At 34.9% G+C, this 15,316-nt stretch overlaps 4 protein-coding genes across 4 annotated transcripts; 3 read left to right on the top strand and 1 right to left on the bottom strand.

The window, feature by feature from the left end:
* The first annotated feature begins 320 nt into the window (after positions 1–320).
* LOC136815712 (heparanase-like) lies at positions 321–4,690 on the top strand. Its single transcript, XM_067072159.1, has one exon. It carries the CDS (start codon positions 479–481, stop codon positions 2,003–2,005), a length of 1,527 nt encoding a protein of 508 aa, XP_066928260.1. The 5' UTR covers positions 321–478; the 3' UTR covers positions 2,006–4,690.
* On the top strand, positions 2,808–4,690 carry LOC136815713 (heparanase-like). The gene has a single exon (XM_067072160.1). The coding sequence runs from the start codon at positions 2,808–2,810 to the stop codon at positions 4,353–4,355; it is 1,548 nt and encodes a 515-aa protein (XP_066928261.1). The 3' UTR covers positions 4,356–4,690.
* Positions 4,691–4,956: 266 nt separating this feature from the next.
* Positions 4,957–9,503, top strand: LOC136815711 (TLC domain-containing protein 3A-like). The gene is made up of 5 exons (XM_067072157.1): positions 4,957–5,176; positions 5,636–5,783; positions 6,429–6,720; positions 7,236–7,331; positions 8,228–9,503. Exons 2-5 carry the CDS (start codon positions 5,653–5,655, stop codon positions 8,516–8,518), a joined length of 810 nt encoding a protein of 269 aa, XP_066928258.1. The 5' UTR covers positions 4,957–5,176; positions 5,636–5,652; the 3' UTR covers positions 8,519–9,503.
* A 400-nt stretch (positions 9,504–9,903) lies between these two features.
* Positions 9,904–11,825, bottom strand: LOC136815710 (uncharacterized). The gene is made up of 3 exons (XM_067072156.1): positions 11,620–11,825; positions 10,679–10,865; positions 9,904–10,419 (listed from the first exon to the last, which is right to left on the bottom strand). Exons 1-3 carry the CDS (start codon positions 11,823–11,825, stop codon positions 9,928–9,930), a joined length of 885 nt encoding a protein of 294 aa, XP_066928257.1. The 3' UTR covers positions 9,904–9,927.
* Between the last annotated feature and the right edge of the window lie 3,491 nt (positions 11,826–15,316).

Raw genomic sequence — 15,316 nt, 5'->3', positions numbered from 1 at the left:
AATAAAGTTGGACAGAAATTCTTATTTTTTTATGAATTCAAATGAAATTTTAATTTTAAAGTTTTTTCAATAACATTATCCACAAATTTATAAATTTTAGTCATTGTATTATTTATGTATCTTGTAAGATATTTTTTATTTTATACATATTTAGGTTTTACAAAAGAGTTTATATCATATGGATTCTGATTCTTTGATCACAAGCATCCATAAAACATTTTAAACATTGATTGTTCTGACTTGTCTGAGAGACGCCTGGTATATTGGAAATCTTACACTTTTACCCTCTCTGCCATTGTTTCGTGCTAAGTGAGACAACAATGATGAGAATTTCTCATTTTATGCTGCCAGTATGGTGAAGCAAACTTTACTCCCCGTCATTTTAAGCGCTTTAAATTAACATTATCAATTATCAATCGTTTTTATTTTTAAGGGTTAAAAGTTAAAAGGAAATAAACAAAAAAAGGACCACAAATAGATGGATTGGTTTATCATTTTTTGGATCATGGGTATAAGTAAAGTATTTTGGATCATTGCCATGTCTATTTTATTCACACCGATCAGCAGTACTGAATATCATGGTCTTCATATCGAACAAAAACCAATCCATGAAGTCAGCTCAAAATTTCTTAGTGTATGTATAGGTTCGGGCACACTCACTCATTATTTTAGACATTTAGATTTTAATTCTAAGGCTTTCAGAACTTTAACCAAAGGGTTGAATTCGTTGCAAAAAGAGCCTTCAATGTTTCTCAGGTTTGGTGGCTCAGAAGCAGATAACCTTGTGTTCAACGATACATCAAAATTGGATAAAGTTCCAGTATTTTTGGGAGATCCACGAGATGATTATAATATCTATCCGTTCAATTTCACAACATTTGAAAAGCTTTACAACTTTACGTCGTCTATGAGTTGGAGACTTATATTCGATTTGAATTCATTAATACGCAATAAAACTGATGGCTCTTATGACCCACGCAATGCTGTCAAGTTCATTGAAGCTTTATCAAAGCAGGGATACTCAATCGATTATGAACTAGGCAATGAACCTGATTTATATCCCACTCACCGTAACACCACAATCCCTCCAGAACAGCTCGCAGCAGACTTTGCAGTCTTCAAGGAAATCATAATACACATGACACATGGTAAATCCAAGCTCTTTGGACCAGACATGGCAACTCTTGGTCGATATGGATATTTTCATAAATTTTTATCCAATATTAAACAAGGATCTCTTGATGCAATCACATATCACCATTATTATTCAGCTAGTACAAACGTTACTGTCAAAGACTTTGTGTCTATTGAATATTTGGATAAATTTCTAGCGTATACACAAGAAGCAGCTGATATTGTTAAGGAATCCGTCACCACGTTTCAATCACCGCCTGTTTTTATTGGTGAAACATCCAGTACTTACGGTGGCGGTATCCCTGAGATCGGACAATCTTTTGCTGCCAGTTTCTTATGGTTAGATAAATTGGGATTGGCAGCACAGCGTGGTATTCAAAGTGTAATGAGACAAGCTTTAAAAGGTGGTTCCTACTCTTTGATGGACAAAGATTATATTCCTTGTATTGATTACTGGGTCACTGTTTTACATAAACAGCTTGTTGGCACCAAAGTTTTGAAATTGACTGGTTTTCTGGAACCTGGTCGTTCGTTACGTGCTTATGCGCATTGCGTTAACGTGAATAACCAACGTGGTTACGTGGCAAATGAAACTATTGTTCTGTTTGTGTTGAATATGAGTCCCTCTGAAGACGCAAAAGTTGTTTTGACTAACTTACCACTGACAAACAGCGTTGAAGCTGATCAATTTTTGCTGACATCAGCAAATGGTGAATTAGGTTCAACGCAAGTGAAAATGAATGGACAAATCTTGGAAATGTTGCCAGGGTTACCAGAACTGATTGCAAAGAAAGTGAAATCACCGTTTATTTTGCCACCGCTTTCATATGGATTTTATGTGATAAATAACAGTGGTGTTAATTGTTCTTAAAGAATGTCAACTGTTTTTCAATTGCTCTTTAAGAACTCATTTGGAAAAGCTTTTATATAATTTGAACTTTTGATACTGAGGAGGGATTTTAAGGTTGGTGTTTGTTTTGGTTCGCTCTTGAAAGTTTGTTTTTGACTGCAAAAAAATTAGAAAATCGATTTTTGATTTTTTGTCAATCCTTAGAATTTTCATAAGTTATTCCATACAGTTATTGGCATTTTTTTATTTTTTTTATTTTTATAACTTGTTTTGAATTATTTTCATAATGCATTGTAAACTTTCGACCTCAGTATATTTTTAAAAAAAGTTTTTTTTTAACAATTTGTTACGTCCATTGCTCAATTCTTCTGAAACCCATTTTGGATTAAAATCAATAGGTTACAAAATTATCCACACATTTATAAATTTTAAGCATTGTATTATTTATTTATCTTGCAAGATATTTTTTTTATTTTATACATATTTAGGTTTTACTAAAGAGTTTATCATATGGATTCTGATTCTTTGATCGCAAGCATCCATTAAACATTGTAAACATTGATTGTTCTGACTTGTCTGAGAGACGCCTGGCTTATTGGAAGTCTTACACTTTTACCCTCTATGCCGGTGTTTCGTGCTAAGTGCTAAGTAAGAAATCAGTGACGAGCATTTCTCACTTTCTGCTGCCAGTATATTGAAGCAAGCTTTACAAAACCCTGAACCCCAGTCATTTTAAATACTTTAAATTATAACATTATCAATCGTTTTTCTTTTTAAGAGTTAAAAATCAAAATGAAATAAACAAAAAAAGGAGCCTAAAGAGATGAAAAAAATAATTGAACCTAATTGGGTCATAATTTTTTGGATGATCATGGATTTAAGTAATGTATTTTGGATCCTTGCCATATCTATTTTATTCACACCGATCAGAAGCACTGAATATCATGGTATTCATATCGAACAAAAACCAATCCATGAAGTCAGCTCAAAATTTCTTAGCGTATGTATAGACTCAAGCACACTCACTCATTATTTTAAATATTTAGATTTTAATTCTAAGCCTTTCAGAACTTTAACCAAAGGGTTGAATTCGTTGCAAAAAGAGCCATCAATGTTTCTCAGGTTTGGTGGCTCAGAAGCAGATAACCTCGTGTTCAACGATACATCAAAATTGGATAAAGTTCCTGAATTTTTGGGAGATCCACGAGATGATTATAATATCTATCCGTTCAATTTCACTACATTTGAAAAACTTTACAACTTTACATCGTCTATGAGTTGGAGACTTATATTCGATTTGAATTCACTAATACGCAATAAAACTGATGGTGCTTATGACCCTCGCAATGCTATCAAGTTCATTGAAGCTTTATCAAAGCATGGATACTCAATTGATTATGAACTAGGCAATGAGCCTGATTTATATCCTACTCACCGTAACACCACAATCCCTCCAGAACAGCTCGCAGCAGACTTTGCCGCCTTCAAGGAAGTCCTAATACACATGACACATGGTAAATCCAAGCTCTTTGGACCAGACATGGCAACTCTTGGTCGATATGGATATTTTCATAAATTTTTATCCAATATCAAACAAGGATCTCTTGATGCAATCACATATCACCATTATTATTCAGCTAGTACAAACGTTACTGTCAAAGACTTCGTGTCTATTGAATATTTGGATAAATTTCTAGCGTATACACAAGAAGCAGCTGATATTGTTAAGGAATCCGTCACCATGTTTCAATCACCGCCTGTTTTTATTGGTGAAACATCCAGTACTTACGATGGCGGTAACCCTGAGATCGGACAATCTTTTGCTGCCAGTTTCTTATGGTTGGATAAATTGGGATTGGCAGCACAGCGTGGTATTCAAAGTGTAATGAGACAAGCTTTAAAAGGTGGTTCCTACTCTTTGATGGACAAAGATGATATTCCTTGTATTGATTACTGGGTCACTGTTTTACATAAACAGCTTGTTGGCACGAAAGTTTTGAAATTGACTGGTTTTCTGGAACCTGGTCGTTCGTTACGTGCTTATGCGCATTGCGTTAACGTGAATAACCAACGTGGTTACGTGGCAAATGAAACTATTGTTCTGTTTGTGTTGAATATGAGTCCCTCTGAAGACGCAAAAGTTGTTTTGACTAACTTACCACTGACAAACAGCGTTGAAGCTGATCAATTTTTGCTGACATCAGCAAATGGTGAATTAGATTCAACACAAGTGAAAATGAATGGGCAAATCTTGGAGATGCTGCCAGGGTTACCAGAACTGATTGCAAAGAAAGTGAAATCACCGTTTATTTTGCCACCGCTTTCATATGGATTTTATGTGATAAATAACAGTGGTGTTGATTGTTCTTAAAAAATGGGTACAAAAGATTGAGAAATAAAGATATCAACTGTTTTTCAGTTGTATTCCATATGCAAAAGCTTGTATATAATTTTGAACTCGTCAACAATTATACTAAAGAGGGACTTTGAGGTTGGTGTTTGTTTTGTTTTACTCCTGGTATTTTACTTTTGATCGCAAAAATCTAGAAAATTGATTTTGGATTTTTGTCAATCCTTAGAATTTCAATATTTTCATAATTTTTATAAAGATTTTTTATATTAGTTTTTTTTTTGAATTATTACTATGGATTGTAAACTTTTCGATTTCATTACATTTAAAAAAAAAGAAAGACCATTATTTGTTAAGTTCATTGCTCATCGATTCTTTGGAAACCCGTTTTGGATTTGAATCATTCCATCATTTTGTAATCTCATTCTGATTTGATTATTTTCCTGCTACTTATTGCCTTCTTGACCATGTTTCTGCATGTTTTAACATATCTCATTTTGCAACTTTTTAACAAAAGGGTTCTAGACAAAAGTTGGATGACTTGATGACCTTCTGACACATTATTTGTCTCTTCAAAACCCTCTCACAAGTATAACTTACACTGTCAATTTTTCTTGTTTCAGACAATAATAATAATACTCAAGTAATCTTAAAAAAATTTCTTATATAAATTAACTATCACTAGCCTACATTTGCTGACTCTTTGTCCCCAATTTGATGGAAGAAGAATGGAGCTAATTTTGTCAAGATATCAAGATGCATCTTAAACCATCATTAGCTACTAAAATCATCCTAGTCACTAATTAGTAATTAGTGTTATATAACAACAATCGTATTTTCAGGTAACTTTTGATTTTTATATTTGCCCAAAAAAATAAATCTGTATTTTTTTCACTTAATATGATTTTCAATCAGAATATTTAGAGACGTCATTTTCTGTGTTCAGCTTTACAAAACTCTTTTCGGTGATGTACAAATTCAGTGTCTTTTTGAGAGATTGAAAGTATTCCCTCATTACATTTTTCCTTCGAAAGGAGAATCGGAAGAGTCCTAATTAATCATTTAAAAACTCGTGAATACATCATAGATTCCAGATAAGTGAACAGGGGTTTACTCAATTGATTTTTTGCTGGTTAAAAAGCTTTAATCATTGATTCTTTTTGGAACTGTCGCCCCCTTACGGCCCTTATCTTTCCGGATTTTCATCTAAGATTAAATTTGAGCTAGAAGTCAAAAAGCCTTGCATTACGTGAAGATTTTTTGTTTATAACAGGTCAACTTTCACTCAGTTTTTTTTTCAGAGCAAATAATTTACAAGATGCGCACACTGGTCTGGTTAGCAGTTTGTTGTAGTTTCACCGGTTTCTATGTGCTACATGTAATCATTCGAAATGTACTGTGGAAATTCTCTAAATTGTCGTATGGACAATGTTATTGTGTGACAACCAGGTATGTATCTCACGAGTGAAACCCCTGTCAGCTCGCTGTCCTCATCTTCATAAGATTTAGTATCGCAAAAGGGTGATAGAAAATCAGTCTTTCGAATAATATTTGTATTGTTTCAGTTGTTTTTTTGGAAAAAGTCAAAAAGACGGATAGCTCCTCCATGTTCTAAACAATAACAAATACAGTTGTTTAAAGGTTGATCTTCAGGTGTCAATAGTGAGGTTAAGTATCGATAGATAAATCACGACGACGGACGAATTTTTTCCAGCCTTCATTCACGCCACGGCACTTTTCTACAGGCTGATCGGAAAGCAAGCTAGACTTACCCCCGCAATGAAATCAAGTTTGCTTCCAGAACGAATTTCCGCTTGATTTTCCGTTCTAGAAGCAAAGCAGATATGATACACGGGATAAGCTTGCTTTTCGATCAGCCTGTAAAAAAGTGCCGTGGCGTGAATGAAGGCTAGAGAAAATTCGTCTGTCGTCGTGATTTATCTATCGATACTTAACCTCACTAATATTGAGCATATACTAAAACTTCGCTTGCATCCTGCATGGAGCAATCAAAAACTTCTCGATTGTGGGAAGCGCTATTTTATCTCCAAGTACATAAATTTCTACCCGACATTATCTTGCTTCTTTTTTTAGTGTTATCTCTGCACTTCAATCTTTGATCGTTTCAATACTATCTGGTAGAGCATTCCTACTCTGTCAAGACATCATGCATGATGGGGATGAAATCTTAGAAATTTACATTTTAATCAGTTCGGCATATTTACTGTACGATTTGTACGCCATGTACGAAGGTTTCGTGTTGCGGTTACGTGAGACTGAAGAAAAAGTCGCTGAGTCATCAACTGTAGTGTTGTTTATGAAGAAACACACGTTCCTTGTGATTCATCACGTGATTGCAGAATGTTATGGGTTGCCGGTGGTGACGGTATGTCTGTTCAAATGAAGTATAAGCCCGAAAGGCTAGAATCGAATTATTAATTTTTCACAGGCAAGGAAAAGTGGAGCCTTAAAATATGCGCCGTATTTTTGACGATGGATTGAATCTAGCGATTCTTTTGTTTTCGAGTGATATATTTCTCGAAATTTAGGTGTAAATTTTAGTTTCAATCTGTCGTTTGTGTAAAAACCAGGCGGACCGCGCTAGGCCGCGCAATATTGGTAGGATTTGGTAGGCCTCAAATCCTACCAAGGAGATTCAACTCTAGCCCTTTGGGATTATACTTCATTGGTCTATTCATATGTTTGGGGTCTTCTTTTAAATCAGCAATGGTCGCAGTAAAAGAGTATTTCCACAGTCCCTGATTTTTAATAAGATAGGAATGTTTTTGTCCAAATAATTTCATTCCCTCCGTCCTCTAAGGGGTACAAGGGTACGGTTTAGTGGAAATTTCATCTTTTCAGATTGGAAACAAACAATTTTCATCTCTCTTTTTTCTTCAGACATGGAGAGGTGGTTTAGGATTGTTCTTCATCGCTGGATTCTTCTTGGCGGAGATCAGCACTCCGTTCCATAATATACGTGGTATCCTTCTTGTGGTATGCTTACTTTTTTCTTTTTTTTTGAAGATATACTCGTCATTATGGGCCATTCCATTTTATCTCCATACAGAGGGGCCCCCTCTGAGGGGGAGGGTGGACGAACATTTCCAGGGGGTAACCTGAGAAAAATTTCCAGGGGGTCTAAAAGAGTTTTTTTTTTCATTTTCCATAGGGTAAAAAGTTATTCAAAAATTGTCTAGTGGTCCCTTTGCAAATTTTGCCATTTTACAGGGTGTATCCTCGCATTCCCACGAATTCTATTTTGACTTGAAAAGTCCACCCCTGTATGTCACTCATGGTCATTCTGTTCTTAATTAGCTAAGTGGACAGTTAAGGAGAATTCGAGCTAAAGAGCCTGGAAAGCCTCGTTTGTAAATTATGATATACAGTAGACTTTCGTTTATTCGACCTTCTATTGTTCGAATCTTTCTATAATTCGAACTTATTCTCAGTTCCCGTCAGGAAGAAACCTCTTAAAATACTCTCTGTAATTCGAATCTCTCTGTAATTCGAATTAATATTATTCCCCATAATATTATTATGTGGCCGGGTAGCTCAGTCGGTAGAGCATTCACCTTAGAATCTAAAGATTATGGGTTCGATCCCCGGTCACCGCCAACTCAGCGGATGAGTAGCTTAGATTGGGTAATCTGATCTAGGCGGTAAGTTACTGGGAGCTGAGAGTAGGTGCGGTGCTCCACCTCAGAATTCGATCTCCCAGGTCTAGCGCAATAAAAAAAGGGGATAGACTCCCTCACTCCCAGCTCCGCCGACAGCTAACAGATGAATATACTTACTTACTCACTTCGAGTTCGAACTAGCCAGAGTCAACTGTATGATATCTCCTCTTAGACTTCTAGACTTTTAGAAACCTTTAATTTCTCTGTTTGTAGGTTGGCATCAAGAGTGGATTATTTTACAATGTGAATGGTATTTTATTCATGATCACGTTCTTCTTAGCGCGCGTGTGCATGGTACCTTATCTTTATTACAGATACGCTGTGTACAAAGGTATAAGCTTCCTGTCTGTACCTTCATCCATACCATTGCATTGTAATATCGCCTCTGCGGCATTCCTGCTCTTACAAGTGTATTGGTTCACATTGATTATGAATCATTTTTCAACGAAATTGTTGCAGTTACTTCAACCGAGAAAGGCGGTTGATTCTTCTAAAAATGACTAGACTGTCAATAAAAGTAGATATTTTAATTAGTTTTTGGATGGATTTACATCGTAGATTCACCTAGAGTTCATAAAACAAGATGTCAAATTATTTGATATATCACATCGTAGGTACACACATGATATAGTTTTAGTTTAAAATTTTCATCTTCAAAAGCTTGGAAAGGTTTGTCTCGGTTACTGTAGTCAGGCACTGACAACGCTTCCCGAAAGAAAAAATGTAAATATATCTTTTGCGCCTCCGTCCAAGGCTATTCATCTTACAATTTAGAAAAAGATTGAAAAACCTTGAAAAAGGGCCAATATGAGACCAAAAATCGTGACGAAAAAAACACACCTTGAAACTGGTGAAAGAAAGTATATAGCCTTGTTGTTACCTACCCCAGCTTTCCAAATTTGAAATTTAGCTTCAGTTAGATTAAATCGTTTGCATTATATTATTTTTTTTGCCAAGATGTTTGATATTATTAAAGTTTGAGAATTTTTGAAATTTCAGAGAAAGATTTATTTATATATTTCATATGCATTTGTTTTTTATTATAATGACAAAGTGTATTTATTTCATATTTTATTCGTTTGTTTTTGTTCAGTTTGTGTTTAAGTAAGATATGTTTTTATAAATAATACCTTCGTGTCAAGTCAAGAGTTGTGACGAATATGAAGCTGCAAAATTTCGAAAATTTATCGATATTTCCTAGTCAGGGGACAAGAGTGAAAAGGTCTATATATGAAACCTATATAAGAAATCTACATTCGTCATCCTAAATGACACTGCATTGCTATCCACTTTAGCGAAGTGTTACCCAAATCTCCCCTTATCCAGGCTCAGCCTAATTACGAAGTATTTTGCATAAATATTGTTAAGAAAATGTTTTATCAAAACCTTAAATAGAAATAGTTATATTATATATATTTACAATACAATGCATTTGATGCAGAATTTTGTTTACAACTCAAAATATTAGTCTGTTCACAGCTTTGGAGAATTCGATGATTTTTTTTCAAAAAACTTTTATCGGGCTTTCGCATCGACGTAACCTCGATATGGTCCTTCGGATTTTTACCGATTCATCAAGCAATATGGTGGTTTTTTAAGGGTCCTGCGTTTGTGTGTGTATTTCGAACCCTTAGCTTTTCAAATTAAACTAACTGGCACACAACGTCGTTTTTACATCTATCTAACGTTAACAGAATGACCATATATTAGACTAACGCGTTGAAACTTAGGATATGAATACAGATGACTCTTCAATTACTCGAATCAGTCTATAATTCGATCTAATACCTCCTTTAAATCGAATCTCTTTCTAAATCGAACAAACAAAATCCACGTTTGAGTTCGAATTAGCGTAAGTCAATTGTAGTTTTTTAGGTTTCTGGTATTAATTTCTCAATATTACAATCATTCTTTTATAGGCAACAATAAGCACTAAAAGCAAGTGATGATCTCAATATAATAGCACTGACTTCTTTCGCCATAAAGATTGCGTCAATATAAACATGATTCTGTCGGTACGCTTTGTAACTTCTCAAGATTAAGAAAGTCATATCTTTAAAGAACACATTCAGTATAGTGAACCACATATCGATTGTCGAGAAATCGTCTGTGAAATCCTTTTGGTGTTCCAAACCGTACGAAAAAGTCATGAGAAGAACTGCCACTGCTAAGGATGAATAATAGAAGATAGTCCAACCAATATGGTAACCTTGGAAACAGCCAGCGTCAGCAAAAATCAGTACAGCTAAATCCAAGATGTCGAGCATTGCGAAACTGTTTACCATAGATATTTTATGGCTGTTCGGATATTTGTTGGACGGTCGTGGATACAAGACGTCGCAGAAGATGAAGATGGGGAGCGGTAAGAGGTACGTCATAAACGCAAACAAATCATTCTCTAATGTCTAAAAGAAAGGATCGTAGTAAAGAATATTAGGCCTTACACTACAAGAAGATAATTTTTCTCTTGTGCTAAAGTAAGTTCAGTTTTATCATTTCTGTTTGTCCAATAATGTAACTCATTCTAAATTCGAACATGGTATGCAACGTCACATCAAGGCCTGTAGTCACAGGAAATCATGCGTGTAAGATGGCCATTTTCAGAAAGCTTTTTGTCAACGTGGAATGTTCGCTACCATTCTAACTTAAACTAATATCACTTACACTGCAAGGTATTCCATCTTTGCTCATTTTAGGTGAAATAGCAGAATTCGTGGTCAAACTTGTTGAATTGTTTTCAACCATGGCCGCACGTTCATTGATGTGTGTGTAATGGAAACCGATACCGTAAGGTGCCAAGGAGAAAACGATGAAGAGGAAAGTGGACATGTTCCAATATTTGTATGTATATCTATGAAAATGAAAATTTGAAAAGATTAAAGTTTTGCTTGTGTGTGAAATCATCAAGTACAGAAAAACAGTGAAATGTGAACACTCACTGTGAATCAAAGTTAGAACCGACGACTTTGAAGTTAGAGATTGTTTATAGTTACCTGAACTTGCCAGAAAGATTGCTGAGAAAAAAGGCAGGGTATTTGGGTTATAGAAGTTCGAGCGATGACTCCGCTGTATTTACATCAAACTCTTTTGTCTCGGTATATTATGTGCTGGTGAAAATTTTTATGAACTGCAGTTTCAGGTACCTCCGTATAGGTCAAAAAACATTGATTAGGCCCATGTTCAATGTTTTTCATTGGTTGTCAGCAAGTTTTATTGACTGGTCAAATACAAATTGTGGACAAAAAATTCTTTACATTGACTGTCAATCAATTTTCTTGAAAACTAAAAGAATATATTGACCGTCAATATTAATAGTCAATTTTTTGTATTGACTGTTCATTACTTATATTGACAGTCAATACAAAACATTGACTTTAAAAAAGGGAAATATTGACAGTCAATGTAAAGAATTTTTTGTCAATAATTTGTTTTCGACAGTTAATAAAACTTGCTACCAGTCAATGAAATACATTGAACATGGGCCTGGTAGTGGGAGCTCTAGCAGCCTAGGTAGGAATTAGCTGCCAAATGTCCGTGTAAATTTTCAAGAATGTTTCCCTTTTGGCCTCTATTATTTAGACCTCTAAAAAACATAAAACACTCACTCTTTTAGTGCGAGCAACGGTGCCACGATGAGTTGTACGATCGCTCCAAGACACGTTGTCACAATGGCAATAATGAACACAATTTTGGTGACTGAATCTTTATCCCATCCATAAGTTGTGAGAGATAGGAAGAGATTGATGGCAATCAACACGAAACATCCCAGTAGAAGAAAATGAAGAATCGCAATTCGAATGGATGTTAACATGATACTTCAGTGTTCTATGATTTCCTTATGATGTCTCTTTCTTATTTACTTCTTCAGGTATGTCATATGCTATAAAAATTCATGACGGCTGAATTGTAATTTGAAAATTTGATAACATGTTCCTGTATTCCTTCCCATTGGCCAATTTCTTCTCATCAGAGGTTATTAAAACAGGGCTAAGGTTCGAAACAAAAGAAAAAGTCCAATTTTCCCTTTAAATTCAGCTTTAAAGATTTTAAAAGAAGTTAATTTACCAATCAAGAAAAGCTAGGTACATGATAATTCGATATTACCAAAGTGAAGTGCGGTGTGAGTTTGTTTATCAGTACATTGACTTAAAGTTAATTAAAGTGATTTCATTTGCTGTTGACACCGAGAAAAGTGAGTTCATTTGCTATTATACTGAAAATTTATTAGAAAAAAAATCTATTAGAGGTTAGAGATTATGAGAACTAAAAAAAAAACGAAACTACACCAACAAATATCTCTCGACCATAACCAAATCGAAAGTTTTTAGAAAAGACTATTAAACTGGACAATATTTTATTGGTCAACTAACTTAAACCCGTTCTCCTATCGATGAAGTACTAGAGGTCAGAGATTACGAGAACTAAAAAAAACGAAACTACACCAACAAATATCTCTCGACCATAACCAAATCGAAAGTTTTTAGAAAAGACTATTATACTGGACAATATTTACCCTGGTCAACTAACTTAAACCCGTTCTCCTATCGATGAACTATTAGAGGTCAGAGATTACGAGAACTAAAAAAAACGAAACTACACCAACAAATATCTCTCGACCATAACCAATTCGAAAGTTTTGAAAATTTGATAGATATACTACCACACAGTGTACACTCATTTCCTACATCCCAATATCAAAAACTCTAAGCTCAAATAATATACATTATTAAACCACATCGTAAGTTATAACCCTACTATTTTCTTTCATTATATGGACTTTTATGTCATATTGATAAAACACTGTTAGGGGTTGACAGAGCTGTCAATAGCATGTATGGAGAAAATTTTATTAATCCTATATTTTTTAGAATAGGTATGTGAAAGATGTATTTATTTTCAGTCAGATAATTAAAGTGATTAGTAATTATACATAAAACGATTCGAATCATTTGATGACGTCGAGTTTTGAATCATAAGTTCCTGTATCTCAAACACGGTAGTGTAATCGTTCCGTCCAGAAACGGTAGCAGAAAAATAAGCTGGAATTTTATCCGTCGAATTCTTAGCTTTTGCTTATGGCATTTTAAAGCGATTTTTCGTGGTTGGTACTTTTTTTAAGAGCGGGAGTCGGGCCCATAAAAACTTTTATGTTCAATAGACTGAAGTGAAAGGCAAATCTCTTAATTAATAGACGTTTTTTCAAATTCAAAAGAAATGATTAATATCATCGAATAAAGTGCAAAATTCTGAGCAAAAGAAGGGGAGTTTCTAAACATCGACCAGAAATGGCGACCACGACCACGACCAGCTACTACGACCAGATAAATTTGGGTTATCGAGTTTATCTGCTCTCCTCACCGTAGAGAACATCCATCGAGTCCTGGTGTGGCTTTCAAATGAACCACTGAGCATGTCGCTTAGAATACTAAAAGTGACCTTTGACGTTACCTGTCATTTTCTAGACAAAGTGACACTTTTGACAAAATATCGACAGGGCAATTAAGTTTGATGGCTGTAAACTTTATTACACCAAATATTTTAATTATGCTGAATGAGATGCCTTTAGTATGAACAGATTGAAATTGTCAGTAGGCAAAAGCTGGGAAGGGCAGTTTTAGAGATATCAATCTCATCAATTATTCTATCGACCTTGCATTGTCAAAATGACTTATTTTGACAAAATAATGATCTGATGATCAAATAATAATAATAATAATAATAATAATAATAATGTTTTACAGATTTCCAGGCCACCGTGCAAGCACATGGGCCTCTATAAATCGCTCATACATTGGTTTGGTTTATTACAAAGGTTAACTTCAAACAGATATGCAACAATAATGCAACAATATAAAGCTTCTTAAATGAATTTCAGCAAAAAATTTGCCACTAATTAATTTGATGCCGAAAATACAAAATGATAGAAATTGACACCCCATTCAAGCTCCAAGAGCGTTGAAATGGCTGCTCTACACGTTTTGCACGTGGCTTAATAAGATTATAATCACTGTAGGTGAGACAGGGGTGAGCTTTACTCTTCAATTCGATAAATAAATGATCATAGGAGAAAGACTCTAAGGTGGAGAAAGAGGAAAAACTCGATAACCCAAACTTATCTGGTCGCCGGTCGTGGTTGCCATTTCTGGTCGATGTTTAGAAACTCCCCAAAAGAAGTACTACAATAGCGCACCGCGCTGAATCTAAAAATAGATTTTATTTTCAATCATTACTTTCGATGTGTTTGTACGAGTTCCAACCCCATCAACTTTTGCGCTAATCTCTTTTGCACGTTAATAGCATCGTTTGACAAAAGATATATAACAGCTTGCACGTATCTTTAAGCCGCGTTGAATTGTGGGATTGCAACTGGTAAAAATGTCACAAAAAGTGAAAAGTAATAATTATGACGTATGTGTTGCGCAGCGCTATTAGTCCTGTATTCAATCACACAAAGAAATACGGCCATTGTACCTATTAATAAAGAATTCGTCGTTACCGTATCATTTTTCTAATTTAACGCGACAATTCGACTTTAAATTTGACGGACTCCATGATAACATGAACATGTCCTACAAGGCAAAAACGGCGTTGAAAGGGACTTCATCCTAAAGGCATTATAGTGAATCACTTTCAATTTTACTATTATCTTTATGTATTATCTATATATCGGAAACAATTTAATTATGTATTCAAGTAATTTACACACCAAAATATAAAAAAGCTGCTATCTTACCATTCCTATATATAACTTACATAATACGGACAAAATTTATAAAATATACCATAAAACTACCAAATTTTCTGTGAGCATGGAATTCTGCAATCCACTCGGTTTAAATCTCTATAAATTTGTGTGAGGTTTTGCCAGAAAATTTTGCTGTTTTGTATTGCTTGAATTAAGATGAGTACTAACATTGAATTTAAAGCTCAAATGACTAGAGTAGTACCTCTAACCTTTTCCAGGCAAGAAAAAGTGAAGCCACTTATTTCCCATCCAGAACGCGCCGCAATTATGACGACGGATTGTGTCTAGCGGTTACTTCGTTTTTGAGGACTGCATTTTTTGAAATCTAGCGATAGCTTTTACTTTCAATCGGGCGTTTGTGTAAAAACTAAACGCGGGCGTTCTGGATGGGAAATAAGTGGTTTCATTTCCCACCCAGGAGTCTCGAGTCTAGGGGTTGAAAGTCAATAAGTACTAGGTCAAATTTGCATCCAGTCCGCTAAGCATGATTCTGATAGTGCTTACACTTGGTCGAAGGACCATGTCATGGATCAAGTCCATAAGTAAAATAAAAAGGT

The sequence above is a fragment of the Clytia hemisphaerica genome, unplaced genomic scaffold, assembly GCF_902728285.1.
Source record: "Clytia hemisphaerica strain Z4C2 unplaced genomic scaffold, Clytia hemisphaerica genome assembly, whole genome shotgun sequence".
Lineage (NCBI taxonomy): Eukaryota > Metazoa > Cnidaria > Hydrozoa > Leptothecata > Clytiidae > Clytia > Clytia hemisphaerica.
Note: the sequence above shows the minus strand (reverse complement) of the source record. Positions and strands in the feature narration are given on the sequence as shown.

What these genes read in the sequence shown, in the direction of transcription:
- LOC136815712 (XM_067072159.1), top strand. Translation starts at nt 479, where the DNA reads ATGGATTGGTTTATCATTTTTTGGATCATGGGTATAAGTAAAGTATTT.
- LOC136815713 (XM_067072160.1), top strand. Translation starts at nt 2,808, where the DNA reads ATGAAAAAAATAATTGAACCTAATTGGGTCATAATTTTTTGGATGATC.
- LOC136815711 (XM_067072157.1), top strand. Translation starts at nt 5,653, where the DNA reads ATGCGCACACTGGTCTGGTTAGCAGTTTGTTGTAGTTTCACCGGTTTC. An exon ending in ATGGGTTGCCGGTGGTGACG is followed by an intron (nt 6,721 to 7,235) that starts GTATGTCTGTTC and finishes TTTTTTCTTCAG; the next exon opens with ACATGGAGAGGTGGTTTAGG. An exon ending in TACGTGGTATCCTTCTTGTG is followed by an intron (nt 7,332 to 8,227) that starts GTATGCTTACTT and finishes CTCTGTTTGTAG; the next exon opens with GTTGGCATCAAGAGTGGATT.
- LOC136815710 (XM_067072156.1), bottom strand. Translation starts at nt 11,825, where the DNA reads ATGTTAACATCCATTCGAATTGCGATTCTTCATTTTCTTCTACTGGGA. An exon ending in CCGTTGCTCGCACTAAAAGA is followed by an intron (nt 10,866 to 11,619) that starts GTGAGTGTTTTA and finishes TCATTTTCATAG; the next exon opens with ATATACATACAAATATTGGA. An exon ending in AAGATGGAATACCTTGCAGT is followed by an intron (nt 10,420 to 10,678) that starts GTAAGTGATATT and finishes CCTTTCTTTTAG; the next exon opens with ACATTAGAGAATGATTTGTT.